Genomic DNA, 16,086 nt, shown 5'->3' on the forward strand with positions numbered 1-16,086 from the left:
ATGACTGTCGAACGCTACTAGGGTGAGCGCAATCCCGACGAATCGTAAACGATTGAGATAAACCGAAAATGAAAAGATATACGGAGCGGAGAGAGCACCTATCCTCTCTTTAATTGGAGACAAGAAGAGAACGCGTTCGCCATTCGATCACAAAAAGCTTCCTGCAAAATGTACAGATTTTGCGTTCACTGAAACATTTCGCCTTGTGTATTACCAGTCAGTGAACGCTCTTCAGCTTTCAAATATGAATGCCACTCGTGCGGAATCGGAATGTAAAGAATCATTCGCTACAGCAATCGGATGCCTTCGGCACAAGGAGTCGGTAGTGAATCATTCTGTTGCCGTTTTTGTCTAACTTGTCGCTCGGCGAACAAGAAGAAAGTGCATTGAAAATTGAAACACTCAGCTTGGTCGGAGAAACGGCAATCTCGCTCTTGACCACTTGTGGATGTGAGCGAGAGAAATGCAATATTCGAGTGAATGTATCCCATGCTTGCCAGTAAGCCTGGAATTAAAAATAAGACACGGACACCGTTTTCAGCCATTTAGCTGCACAGACTGTAACTTAACACTAGACAACGAACAAGCATGCTCCAGTGGCACAGCCGCGAAACATTTCTGACGAAAAGTTTCAATTGCTAAAGCGGGAATCGAACCCACACCCCATGACACAATGCGCTCACTGCCTGACGACACTAATCGCTCAGCCACGAAGTCCACAAAGCCATAGGCTAGTTATATTTGCTATTGTAAATTACTGACAAGTACATCATTATAACAATTGTCGTTTACTGAAATTCAAGAAAATATTCCGAATAGATTTGTTGATACAAGAAAACCATTGAAAAAGATAGTCGCCTGACTTTAACATGGATATAGGTACGAGTCAAGGTGATTTTTTGGTGTATAAAATGCTTCCATACCACAAATGTTTGACATTTTTACAGTAGTTATCTTGATAATTCAATCAAGCTTCGAGACATTTTATGGTACTACATCGATCAAAACTTTAGCAAAGTAAAGTGTTCAATGCAAATATGTGGAAAACATATCAGGGGGCGATTCCAAAAATCCAAAATTGGCCTCAAGAAGGCGAAACTCAAAAATTTTTGGGAATTACTGATCTAAACCTTACTTACCTTAGGATGTTCGGATGAGACAGCTTATTTAGCAATTGTACTTCTCGCAGCATGTTGGGCCGGTTCGCCCGGCGCTGATTCATTTTTAGCACCATAACGTCTCCAGTCGTCCGATGTGTAACCTGTGGAGGAAAATAAGGAAGAAATTAGATATCTCACAATATGTAATCGATTTTTTTTTTTTCAAAAAGTAAATGCAATCAATGACTTATGAATCTTCTTCTTGTGACGAAATAAAGTGAACATGTTTGCAAATATTTTCGCTCTGCTATGTTTACACGGTATCCATTACCACTTTGTCTGAAATTAGGCGATTTCCAATCATATTACTTCTACTAGTCAGATTGGTAGATTTCAAAAAAGTTTGAATATTTTATTTTCTTTAAATGAAAGTTTTCTCCTAGTGCTTCCAAAACTCAATTTATACTATTTCCACAAATACCAAAAGATTTTTATATGAAACCTTCAAATAGAAATGTTGTAACGATGAGAGGGGCTCTAGTAAATTGGTTAGATAAAATTAGGTATCTAAAACTCATGCTAGATTAAAAATCATCTTTCAAAACGCACAATGCGGGCATGCAAGACAAATGTAGTAGCACATTTATAAAATGTCTGAATCCACTCAATAACAGATAATCAAAGCCTTGTCTTGAGAACAAGTTTTGACGTTCAATTAAATTTTCATGACGGCCCTGTTGGATGCTGTACCAATATGGACCAGCTTTTTTAATACAAGAAAAAAGGTCTAAAGAGGCTTTAAAAGAAAATTCTGGAGGTGATTCTGATGCTGACTCTCTGGATAGTATTGATTGATTGCATAGAACATGGATTGGTGAAACATTGAAGCAAATTTCGAATAAAATTAGCAATAATTTCAGACAAAAATCGTTGCAATATTCCATTTCTACGGTAAGTGTTTCATATATTTAGATCAAGTTTAATACATATACGTAATGTCTAGTTTTTCGGTAGTTGTTAAACTTCAACTTGGCTAGTTAGCCGTAAACCACGAATCATAATTAATTAAACAAGTATTTATCGATCAACGGACTTATGTTCCGTAACGGGTTGTTTGAGAACTTCACGACCCATTGGAGGCCCGCACTATATAAATCTCAGCCAGCACGTCGTTTTCGAGTAGTGTGTGGTATTTCAATACCTAATAAATAATGCGCTCTCGAGCTAGGCATTACATATAAATAGAAAGCATTGGGTTTGGATGGACATCTAATTCTTCCGAAAGTGGTGCGCTTCGCGAAAGAGGATCACGTGATTATTGAGCTGAAATCGACTTCAGGTTAACATATGCGTCCATGAGTCCTTTCGTAGTGTAGGGGTAACGCGCCCTATCTGATGAACAGGGAGTCGTGAGTTAGATTCTCACCGTGAAGACGTGTAACTATTTCGCAAAATATTTCACATCAATTTGTTCATTTAGTCCAATTGCAAAGTATATGTAATGTTTAGTTTTGCGGCAGCCGTTAAACTTCCACTCGGCTGGTTAGCCGTAAATCACGAATCATAATTAAACAAGTATGAATGTTTTCCAGCGCTGTTTGATTAACGCATCCAAATGTAAGCATTGAAGATTGGAAGTACCTGATATGCATCTGTTTGAATAGGACACAATGTGTGAGAGAGCAACGATGAAAGTGAAGGAATTATTCAAATAATAAACCGCACTAACTTCAAGATCGATCGAATTACTTCCAGTCGATAAGCTACCGCATGAAAGCGGGAAGCTTTTCCTGGGAAACGCAGACGATGCCGGCCTTGTTTGTAAATATGTGAGCGTAAAGTTAATTGATCAGAGTTAAGACACAACGGCGTTGGAACATTATACCATGATTAAAATTTTTCTGCTGGCTTCCATTCCATACAAAATTTTTGTTGCGCTCAAACTTTCTTCGCCTGCAACCTTTACGGCACGTTGTTGTAAGCATGGATGGCACACGTGCTTGCGTATCTCAAAAAATCTTCAAAAGCTTACGGCAACCACAAATTGGTTTGCATACCTAACTGGTGCAAAATGCCATGCGAGATGTTGTGGCAGGATTTCCATCGGGGCAGTTTTGAGAGATGAACATTTCAACAAGTGGAATACGAATATAAACGTTGCTATGCAGTCACTGCTTCCGTAAGAAGTCCATAATAATTAAATTAAGTAACAATTAAATTGTTCATGCATAGGTGAACTGGAATGCAGTTTTGCATTTGAATCAAATTGTGGATCAAATTACACTCGAAGGACCCAAAAGCCAAGGGGTATAAGTGACATTTTGGTCAATTTAGTATACTGATGATTTTTTTTTCGTTTTCAAGCTTTGCAACACTATTTTTTTTAGAAAAATAAATTTGGTTGTATCGGAGCCATTGGTATAATGTGTCCCAAATCATGATTATAATTACTGATTAAATGATTCCTACAGGGTGTCCGCAAATTATCCGAACAGCAAAATATTAGAAAGATGATCTCGCATTGAAAACAATGAAAAGTCAATGTCCATGTACCTTTTATAATATATCTATATGTTAACACAAAATGCAACTTTTAAAAATTTCGAAATGATTTCTTGTTACTGAGATAGGCAAATATAAATTTTTCGGAGCTGTTTTTCCTGAGGGCCGCTAGTCATACTGGAGATATCTAATCCCTAAAACCTAAAAGAGATGAATCCAAATGTCCTATTATTATTTGAAGTAATCTAAAGGTTAGTGGCTTCAAGTTAGACTGGAAATAGAAAATTGTACGGTTTAAATCCAGTGAGTTCTATAGACATTTATTATCCGACATAAAGCTCGGAAAACAGCTCCCTTTAAGACACCTCAATACATTTGTGTTGATTTTGCAATTATTTGAAATCAGAAATGTGTCAAACTTACTTCTTAAGAATATAATAAGTCAATGTTTAATACCATGCAAAAATATTGAATTTATTATGCTTGATTGTATAGAGCCATGTCTTCAAAGTTTGTACGGATAATTTGCGGACACCTACAGGGTTGTTTTCATCTTATTGAAATTTATTCAAAAAAAATGTCAGACGGTAGATTCGAACCAAGAATCTTGTGATTGCGAGCCACGTACTCTAGCACACACTAACAATTTGTCGTGTTGAATTAGTTGATACGAATTATTTGAAGTAAAGCGCACCGCTTAGTGTTGTCACTCTTGATGTTTCGTTAATAAAGCATCATTATTAAATCTCCATGAAACATGATTTGTCGTCGTAACCAATTTAATAACTTGATGATTCGTAAAATAATGATTTCGGAATCAGATTTATATCCGTGTAAACAAAATTTGTAAAGGTCTCATGCCAAAAAATTGGTATTACTTTACCAAATACTTTATTTGAAATCACTTCCATGAAACATAGGAAAGTGATTAGTTATTTTTTCTTTAATTTCAATACTATTAAGCTCATTTGATCAATTCAGCTTGCAATCCAAAAATCTTGCGATATTTTGTTTATACGGTCTAGAAATTTCTCTGCTGCTTATAAAACGTTTATCACGTAGCTCTAGGCATCTGTATTCAGCACTAATCAATCTTTGCAGTGGCGTCTGACGCCCAGACTGATTTTATCGTACATGTCGCATATATAAAGGAAGATCGTTTGATATCTTCAGTGTCGGTGCGCCAATTATCACTCGCGTAGGCAGGGTCAGCCATGTGACGACGAAAATCAGTGAGATACACATGACGTTAATGGCTGCTTTTGTGCACATGTAGATAATGAGCACTGGAAAGACTCCGATGAAAGGCAGCGTTTTGGTGGCTCTAGCATCTGCGATCTTGAAGCGATCTCTAGTTTACGCTCCAAGAAACCGTTGTGGTTGTAACTGGTGATAAACTTGAAGCTTTGGTAAAGGTGTTATGTGGTAGATTCGTGGTTATATTGCATTGTTCAGTGTTTATACTAATTAGATTGAATATTATTTCGGTAATAGCTAGCTTTTAGAGAAAGTAAAAAAGTAGATATAGCGCAAATACAGGGGATGGGCAAAATGATTGGGATAGGTAAAATTTTGCCTAAATTCAAATGCTCATAACTTTATGAATAATTGATGAAATTGAATGCTTCTGGGAGCAGTCGACGGAAAATTTAGTCTAGTTCCAGGAACATGCACGACCTTGCATATTGGCCACCGGACACCGGAGATATTCCGGATTTTCCGAGGTCATGTCCAAATGGCATTTTTTCTGTCGCTTGTATATTTGTGCGGTGTGTAGTTGCATAGATGTTACATTTTTCCTAGAAACTAGAACTAATGAGAAGTTGAATGCTGCCAGACGCATTAAAATTCGTTGAAAATCTTCAGAAATGGGACCATTTCCGTCAAACTTGTTCCATATTTTCGGTCAGTCATGTTTGAATTTTTTATCATGTATATATTATCTAGAGCTATATCCAAGCGGGCATCAAACTTCTAAATAATGCTTCCAGCAGCATATTCAGGACCATTAGATGCACTAACCACTTTATAGTAGGTTCCAGGTGCCCTGGGGGAAGTGGCCAATTAGGTACCTGGTACCATAAAAATAAGAGCATTAAACTTCAAGATTTTTAAAGGAGTCGCTTCTCGAAGCATTTTCAGCACTACCGGCTGCCATGATAATTCTAGGCTAGGTTCCAAGTGCCCCGGGGGATGTGGCCAATTCAAAACATGTCCGGAAACACATCAAGATGGGTATCAAATATGAATATTTGTGAAGGTGATGCTTCTGGAAGCATTTACAGAGCAATTAGTTTTTTTGACCACTGTATAGTAGGTTCCATGTGCTCTGGGGGCCAATTAGGAACATGTCTCGAACCATATCGATATGGGTATCAAACTACTATACAGTGCTCATGGCAGCCGGTGGTTCTGGAAATTCTTTCGGAAGCATTACCTTCTCAAATCGTGTATATCACGATTGATACCCATATTGATGTAATTTCGGACATGTTTTGAATTGACCACATCCCCCGGTCACCTGGAACCTACTATAGAGTGGTCATGGCAGTCGGTGGTTCTGGAAATACTTGATTGAAAATGCAAACATGGCTGATCATATTTTCGGGAACCTGTTTTACGGAAATGGTCATATTTCTGAAGATTTTCAAAGAATCTTAATGCGTCCGGCAGCATTCAACATCCTATTATTTTTAGTTTCTAGCAAAATTGTAAACATCTATAAAACTTCGCACCACACAAAAATACAAGCACCAGAAAAAATGCTATTTGGACAGGACCTCGAAAAATTCGGAACATCTCCGGTGTCCAATATACAAGGCCGTGCATGTTCCGGAAACTAGACTAATTTTTCCGTCGAATGCCTCCAAATGCCTTCAATTCTATCGATTTTCCATAAAGTTATGATCATTTGAAATTAGGCAAAATTTTGCCTATCTCAATCATTTTGCCTATCCCCTGTAGTTATCGAAAAAACTGGACACTACACATATAAATTATGTCAATTTGAAAAAATAATAGGATAAATTTGAAACTACAAATTAAACTTTAACACTTCACTTTTTGCAAAAAAAAAAAAAAAACTAAAATCACTAATAAGGCGAGCAAATACCTTTAAACTCTAATATGTGTTGCTTATCTTGACAGATAGGCCTATTTCGTCTGCGACTTACAGACTTCTTCAGTGTCGAGTGCTCGACTTGAAGAAGTCTGTAAGTCGCAGACGAAATAGGCCTATCTATCAAGATAAGCAACACATATTAGAGTTGAAAGGTATTTGCTCGCCTTACTAGTGATTTAAGTTTTTTTTTTGCAAAAAGTGGATTGTTAAAGTTTAATTTGTAGTTTTAAACATACTCTAATAATCCCTCCCCTAAATTTAATATAAAAAAGTGTAGGATAAGTTTGAATTGCGAGAAAAAAAATTTAAAACTTGAAATAACTGTACATTATTATCCCTCTGATATTCAACTCCGCCTTTAGACGGGGTACGCTTTGGAATTTTGTGTATTATTTTGTAGCTCGGAAATCAAAATGATTTTATTTTTGGCTTAAACCTTGACTTATAACACGTACCGTGGTGAATCAAAATCCGGACGGTATCAATATCCGGACACTCTGATAATATTCATCGGATAGAAGTAAAATTTAATGTTAATATTTTTGATTTCACACATCATTTACGCTGTTAAAAACGCTGATCATTTCCCTATCATTTGTAATCTAGTTACCATTGCCAGATAATTAATAAAAATGAAAACAAAAATGTACCCCCAGTTAGACGTCATTTCTTTGCCAGTGCTAGTTCAATCAATCAAACTGTGACGAACGCATCACAATCTTTAGTCATCGAAATAGTGCTGAAATTATATATTTTGGATATTGTTTCAACATAAAAGTGAAAACTAACGATTATCTAAGCATTTGGCTACCAAGCGGACTTAAAATATAGTGTTAATTTACATTTAAAGTTGTGAACAAAGGCTGTCCGGGATCACAGACAAGTGGCTTTAAATCCGGACATCATTTTAAATCCATATGTTTTGCTTGTTCGGGCTTGTATTTGAAGAAAATTAATGCAATACCACTACAACATTATTGTAAGAAGTGTTATAAGTGAACAGATACCTTTTTGTTTGCCTTAAAGTGATTTATTTAAATTATCAATGAAGAAGCTCAAACCCACAGCTGCGAATCGCATTTTTTCAGCTTCAACTGAGGCCATCAAAACCAAAATGTGTTTATTTTGTATTCAGTAGTGTAAGTTGATGTTTGAAATCCGTATATCTGAGGTATTTATCGTTTAAAGCTATGCCTTCATGACCTTTCCACGAATTTTCCGCGTTACAAAGTGGCTGTCCGGATTTTGATTCGAAAGTGTCCGGATTTAAATACAAAGCTTGCTTCTGGTGTCCGGATTTAAGGACAAGACTTACCTCATTGTATTAGTGAATTACACACTATAATTGTAATTTTCAACGTAAAATTTATCATTATAAGCAAGATATAATGTATATTTGTCTGTAAAACAATTGGACTTCAACTTGACTCAAAGAAAACTTATTCAAAATTGAGTTTGAACATAATCACTTGCTTAAGCGTCCGGGTATTGATGCATCACGGTATATGAGAAATTTTTTTTAATGTTTTTATTTTTTTATGACTTTTGAAACTTTTTTGTATTTTTGTTTGAAAAATTGTATTCCTGTATAACCTGCAAATGCCTGCGGTTTATTAAACGTGTAATATAAAAAATCGTACATTTTATATTTTTCTACTATCAACCTATAACAGAAGAAGAGCTTTGTGGCATTAAAATAATTTCAAACCTGTTTTTTTTTCGTTTATTACACGGAAAATAAAAATATTTACAGAAAAATATTAAAAATTTAATACTTTTTAAAGTACCGCAAAAACTTGAATTTTTATTATTGCCAAAAACCAGTAATTAGAAGAAGCTTCAGGAAAAAATGAAAAAGGATAGGGACGTTCAAAAATAAAAATTATAAAAACCAAAATTTATAGATTTGCGAATAAAAATAAATCATTGCTCAAAACGTGTTTATAACGATTTTAGATAGCTAAAAATGATATTTAGATCGAAAATAAAAATTTGGGTATTAGAGCGTTATGTGTATCATGATGAGGCAAAAAAAAACCTATCATATCCAAATGATCGGCTCAGTTTAATTCAATCCTACTTTGTGCATAGACTCAACTCTTTTTGATGATGATCTAGCAAAATAAGAGTGTAGTCTCAGGTTAGGCTGTACATAACGAAAACAAAAATTGAATAATCCAGCTGTCTTCAGTTCTATTTTTAACGAATATCTATTAGTCCCATCACTTTATTAGTCGATGAGCGGTAAAAGGACTACACCTCCATCCGGCATTCAGAATATACCGTGTGAAATCGATCCATCCAGTTGATAGGTCGACGGTGTTTGGATGTGACAGCAAAGATGACAATTTCATCCGTTTCATTCGACACCTGCTTCTATTTCTATTTTAACCAGTAGAAAAGAAGTACAATATTGTTCATGGGTAAACATGGCATGCGATATGACCAATAATAACTATCAGTGGTGCTTTGCTCTTTTTCTTAGTGTCAAGTTTTAACAAAACTTTGCTTATTGACCGAAGGCCATGCAAGCATCCTTGACTCTGAATTCAATCTTGAATATCTCCAACATATGTTCCCAGACACTCAAATTGTACGTCGAAATCACCTTTTGCATTATGCGATGTTTAAATGTAGAAAAAAATCCGGATAAGATGTCGTCAAAAAGTCTTATACAGTATTGGACAAAACATTTGCAACTTTTTCGATTTTCCATACAAAATGACCAACTTTGGTAAACTAGATCTCGGTTATTTATGGACCGATTCGAATAAAATTTTCACAGAACATCAGACATAACTTGAATTTTGACATATATTTTGGAATAATTTTTCCAATCACGAGTTTATAAGCAATAACGGTGTAATGAAAGTGTAATTTTCAACGAAAAATTCAAAACTATTTATCTCAGAATCTGATAGCCCTACACAAAAACTGTCTTCAGCAAACTTGTTCATCTCATTGAAATCTACAACTTTGATACCATAAAGCTATTCCTTCAATATGTTTAGTTATGTCATTTATAAAAAATCGTCAAAAAACTCACTTTAATCAAACCGTTATTGCCTTTAAACTTGAGATTGGAAAAATCATTCAAAATATATATGTTTAAATTCAAGTTATGTCTGATGTTCTGCCAAAATTTCATTCAAATCGGTCCATAAATAACTGAGATATAGCTTACCAAAGTTGGTCATTTTGTATGGAAAATCGAAAAAGTTTCAAATGTTTTGTCCAATACTGTATGTAAAAAAGTATAGGATAGGTTTACCTGTTATGGACATAATGGTCGCCATAAGTAATGATTTGATTATTTCCAAATTATGAATCATTCTGTGTGTTTTAGAAGTTTGATATCAAATGTATCTTAATGTTAAAACATTCAAAAATATTCAAAACGTGAAAGTTTTCGAGAAAACACATATGACACATTCCAGCGTAACGCGACACCACGAGGAACCGACTTTTATTATCAAATTAGGCCTGTTCTAGAAAATATACCTTGTGGCCATATGATTAAACAGGTTTTATATTATGCATATTAAATGTACTTGATGTTGCGACATTCATTTTGAAACATAACACTGTATATATGGTAACTAAAAGTAGTTGCATTTCGTAACGCGACACCATCGCTGAAATGCAGTTTTTCAAACATCGCTCTATAATCACCTATTTCTGCTCTGCTATAATTTTTACAATCCGGATTTGTTCTAGGTAATCCTTCTATGTATTGATAAGAACCAGAGAGTGACTTCAAGCTGGAAAGAAATATTGAATAATTGCAAAATCTCAATGATTTCATTTTATGAGCGCCGCGTTACGTTTATTTTCCGACAGGGTTCTGCAAATGGTGTCGCGTTACGCAAAAAGCATTTTTTATTTTTATTGTCGAAATCGGTAATGTTGCTTACAAGTTTCGGAAAAATGTATATCTAGTATTGTTATTTGTCTAATATATTCGACATTCTGCCTCACAGTGGAATAATTTGATCCAACACTGGTTAAAATTAATGTAATGTTTCTGTGAAACCTTTTGAGGATGTCGTGCTTAGTAAAAGCGTAGATGGCGCTTGGGGTCACCATATAAATTTGAATCAATTCTTTGCAACAAAAATATCAAAATTTCTGTGACTTTTTAAGAATGTTTCCGGTACAGTGCCTTCGGATGACGGAGCGAATAATGTTGAATTTGAGACATGGTAGAATGTTTGAATTTGATTGTAAAATAAAATTATGTAAACCTTTCAACGATGTACTTTTAAAAGTATGCTTTCGGCAAAGTCGACAAGCAGACGTAGCTGAAATTCAATAACACAGTGGAGTTAATGGATCTGACAAATGGGAAAAATTATTAGAAAAATTCAATAAAGCATTTTGAGAATATTGTTTCAGAAATTTGCGGAAGAGCATAATATCTTCTCAATGATGGGCCAAAAAATCTGTTGAGCTGCTGTACAGTGGGGTAATTGCACTTTTTTTTTAAATAAATTTAAATATACAGTCGACTCTCCACTTCTCGATGTTCTATATCTCGATATCTCTCCCTATGTCGATGATTTCTTCGGTCCCTTCAGTCTGCATACATTTCCTCTCTCCATATCTCGATATCCTCCTTATCTCGATATCTCCATATCTCGATGTGCTCCTGTTGATTTGATGTTCTAAATTTTCTCTCCGTATGTCGATATGACTCATAATCATAGGTGACTAGACTAGATTTTAGTGGTTCAAAACAATTTCATAACGCGAGATGACGTCTGCTTGTTTATTATTTTCCTGGTAACGGAGTGATTTTCAATCTAGTGTTCATTAAAATTTGTTCTATGTCTCGATCTCTCCGTATCTCGATGGTCCCTTCGATATCGAGATGTGGAGAGGCGACTGTATAATTAAATAACCGTCGCTTTGAGCTTTTTTGAAAATGGTGATAATATCCGATGCACATTCGATTTTTATAATCAGTTGCTTCAGAAATAGCGTGTGTAGGTGTTTAGGATTTACTAATAGTAGGCTGAAGAATAAGGAATTTCGCCGCACAGGGGTGTAATTGAACCTGATATTGGGCCAACGTATTCATGTAATATTTTGGGGATCATGTTTTAGTATAATTGTTAAGGACTTTTATGGTGTCAAAATAGTGACCTGAATATCATGGAATTCTGCCGCACAGAGGAATTATTAGATCAGATTATTAGGCGAAACTGTGAATACATTTTGACTCATAAAATTCAATTCCTCAATTATTCAACAGATTGTTTAAGCTTTCATTGAAAGGAAATAGTTGTACCAGATTTAAGCGTTGGCTCCATTCATCTGAAATATTCTGCGTTTTTGTGAGAGGTAAATATGTTTATTTCTCTCTTTTTCGCACAAAGCTAATCATATAACTCTGGTTTTTTGTCTGGTTTTATGAAGCAACCGAAATCTTATCAGAAAGGTGCCGGTCAGTGAAAACTAAGCCTCACACATGTTGGGGACTGCTTGGCTTCAATGGTGAACAGCTTGGTTCACTGGAAAATCCGCAATATCCATAAAATTTATCAGTTTATAAAACCATCCTATTGGAACTGCAACTACAACTCCCTTTGGAAGATCCACAAAATTGGTTGTAAAATCATCCTAGACCACTGTTTTTTTAAACACATCAAAAATCAAAATTATAGAACATATACAATTTACAAAATACGTATAATTTGCATTGAAATTGAAGACCACCTTGATCATCAAAATTTATTGCAAAATTAATCAAATTTATTATTATACAACGTAAAGGTTGAATGTCAACATAGACAAATGTCATGCCAAGACATTCGGAAGATCAGAAAAAAAAAAACTACGAGTGTTTAAGTTGATTTTTATGAGATAACCATTTTTACGGTTGCTCCAGATCTTCTTAAGAGCTTTATAGTGGCCACCTATATCCAAGAACAATCCCAATCATCCGTTATGTTTGGTAATTGATTTCTGATATGTTTGAAATAATCTATTGCGTTCTATAATAAGGAATTCTGATGAGTTCGCAAAAACAACGCAGCTGTCTTGGATTATTTTCATGAATTGACCATTTTTACGGATATTCCGGGTTATACGTCGGAGAACCACGTTGTATATCATCGAAGCCAAGTATTCCACAACATGTAAAAGACTATTCTTGCACAAAACGGCAGCTGCCTGATAAGATTTGGGTCACTAGCCAACGAGTTCATTCAAAAACCAGAGACACACTCACATCTCACAAAAACGGGGAGGGTTCAGCGGGGTGGCACCAACGCTGAAAACTAGTATAATCATTTTCTTCTACTAAAAGCTAAAAATTTCGAAAATCGGTTGTAGCATTGCTGAGAACGAGCATTTTGAAATTTGTAGTTTCATCCTGAAAATTTACGGTTAAAATTAAAGTAACGCGACACCATAATTTTGCACCTAGTGTAACTTTTAGAAGAATGGTCCGATTTTATATCTTTTTTATGGAAACACGTATCTTGACGAGTAGGAAGAGAATCCAAAATATGAGAGATCTATGATAAGTATTTTTTTTACAATGGCAATAATTAGGCAGTTTTCGTAACGCGACACCATAATAATGTGACTATATGATCTGGGCGGGACCCAGATAGCCATAGCGGTAAACGCGCAGCTATTCAGCATGACCATGCTGAGGGTCATGGGTTCGAATCCCACTGGTCGAGGATCTTTTCGTAAAGGAAATTTTCTCGATTCCCAGGGCATACCAGTATCTTCGTACCTGCCACACGATATACACATGTAAAAATGGTCAATCGGCAAAGAAAGCTCTCATTTAATAACTGTGGAAGTGGTCATAAGAACACTAATCTGAGAAGCAGGCTAGGTCTCAGTTGGGACGTAACGCCAGAAAGAAGAAAATTTGATGAAATACGTTTTCAAATAACCACACTTGATAAACTACGATACAGGGTTTCTATAAAAATGTAGTTAAATGTCTCAATTTCTCACCAATAAATTATATTAACTTTATATAACTTTTCAGGTATGTTTTTATGGTATTTTCAATCAAATTTATGTTTTTTATACAATTCAACATATTGTCTTTCATGTTCTGCATAGTTTTGGAAATAGAGTTTGAAATTTTGATATCTTGGCGTAGATGTGCTGGAATGTATCACATGGTCAAATAGGGAACCACTATAGCCATAATTGATACACTTTCCATAGGTGCATATTTTATTACGATTATGGATTAAATCTTCTGCGGCTTAACGCGATACAACCATAACAAATTATTCATTTATTTTTTACCGTCAAGCTACCGTTCACCGTGCATTTAAAATAAATCTGAACTTAAAAATATTATATGGTTTTTCTAAATCATTTAAAGAAAACTAAAATACCACTACGAAGTGTTCAAATCTCGATTTACAATAAGAGCCATCGAAAGTTGAAAAAATGGCTAAATCATTCATTTTTTTATTCATTTAGTTAACATCTAGACAGATAACACTGAATCAACAATTTCACAATTTGTCAGCCGTCAGCAAAGATCCAAGCAGGCTTCAAGTGCGTGAGACTTTGTTTGTGAGACTCACCGAAAAGAAGCACACGATCATCGTTTTGACGTGCGCTTGAAATGAGACTTCTCTCTTCTCTCTCTTTTCCTGTTTGTCGCATCGCACGTACATAGGAAACCCGAGCGCTGTGCGAATGCATCGTTTGTCGCATTTAGCAGTGTGCGAACCGCATGCCACCGTTGCGCATGTATCGTCTCATGAGGCTTAGCTCACGAGGCTTCCATATGTACGACGCAGTTGCGTAAATGTGTAGTATATGGAGAGCGACTGCCGATCGGTATTCTAGGAGCCTTTTCGGAACTGGAATGTTGTCGAAATCTCCAAGAACACTGTCAATAAGAGTACCGCAAAGTAATCCGATCCTTATGAAAAAAGTTATCAAGCATTTACTATTTGCCTAATTTTGTTATTATATATTTGTTAATCAGCGTCACCTTGCCAACTGGTTTTCATTGAATAACTTTTTTCAAAAGTGTCGGATTGTTTCGTGATCTTCGGAAATGGTTTTCATCGTAAAAGTACCTATCGAGGGCTATTTCTAGAATTTTTATAGAGGACAATTTGCGAATTCTGACGATCTTTCTCAATAAACGTTAGTTTTCCCATAATAAATCCCATACAAACTTTGAACGGCTGGCGTTAAATTATAGTTTCACTGGTCGAGCTGAAATTTTGCACAGTTATTATGGGACCCAAATGCAATCCAAAAAGTGAACTGAAGCGATAATCTGTATTTTGTCCCCACACTACTGCCCAATGTACGGCATGCGGGTCGCGTCTAACCTACGACTTAATTACGTGCGGCCGCAAAGGTTTCGAATATTTTTCTTATGTTTCACCCGTTCACTATTCTTCCAATCTAAAGTTAAAACATAATAAGGCTGTTTTATTTTAGTTTTTAACTATTTAATTTTTTTTTTCGAATCAAGTATTAATGATTTTAAAAATGGTTCAACAAAATAATTTAAATATGGATGTTTTGCAGCTAGATTCTAAGCAAAACTCATAGACTAGGGTTTCAATGCTAGTAATGGACCCCTTAGTAGCTGATTCATTCTCGACGCTTTTCCGCAACGATATCTCAGACGCATATACGTTTTGTGGAGTCTAACAAGTTCAATGTTTTTACTTTATAGTACGCTTATGAAACATACAGAATCATTTGATTTTTCCAGCGAAATATGTATTTGGAAAACTGTTGTCCGAATGCCTATTATGGACCCTCCCGGGGCAAACGAACCAATTTTTTTTCTAACCATTGTCAGTGTTTAAAAGACATCCTAAATAAGAACTGATGCAAAAATCAGAGAGGTGTTTTGAGGTGATTTTTTGTTTTAGCTGTTTAAAGTTTTGCTAATCATTTTGTTCTATGTGAAAAAGAAATTATATGGGAGCTTTAGGTCTCACAAAATTTCTTTATGAACAAAATCACATTTTTTACAGTGTTATGTATAGAACCTATTGAGTTTGATCTTTAATATTTCGATTATCACTCAAATATGATAGAATAACATAAATCGTTACAAAAGATAAATTGTACTTCACTCATACCACGCCATTCAATCAAACTGTTCAACATCTTGGGTTGGTCTGGTGTCATGAATAATTGAGTTTACGATGTTTTGCTACAAATGTAACACATATCAAATATATGTAAACAAAGTAGCATACTTTCCATACTTGATTTGGTGCAAAACAATATTTGATATTTTCATTTTTGTCCAAGGGACGCAGCACTGTGCGACGCCTTGGCGTGATTCACGCAGAATCCTTGGCAGGAATACAGACATGCTTTTCATAAAATCTTGAACAG

At 35.3% G+C, this 16,086-nt stretch overlaps 1 protein-coding gene across 1 annotated transcript in view; it reads right to left on the reverse strand.

The window, feature by feature from the left end:
• LOC5570605 overlaps window positions 1–16,086 on the reverse strand; it is a 291,060-nt gene that overhangs the window by 127,212 nt on the left and 147,762 nt on the right. Inside the window, exon 2 of the mRNA XM_021853699.1 lies at window positions 1,140–1,261. Within this exon, the coding sequence (XP_021709391.1) occupies window positions 1,140–1,261 (122 nt within the window). The remainder of the gene's footprint in view (window positions 1–1,139; window positions 1,262–16,086) is intronic.

Source organism: Aedes aegypti, chromosome 1 (assembly GCF_002204515.2).
Source record: "Aedes aegypti strain LVP_AGWG chromosome 1, AaegL5.0 Primary Assembly, whole genome shotgun sequence".
Taxonomy (NCBI): domain Eukaryota; kingdom Metazoa; phylum Arthropoda; class Insecta; order Diptera; family Culicidae; genus Aedes; species Aedes aegypti.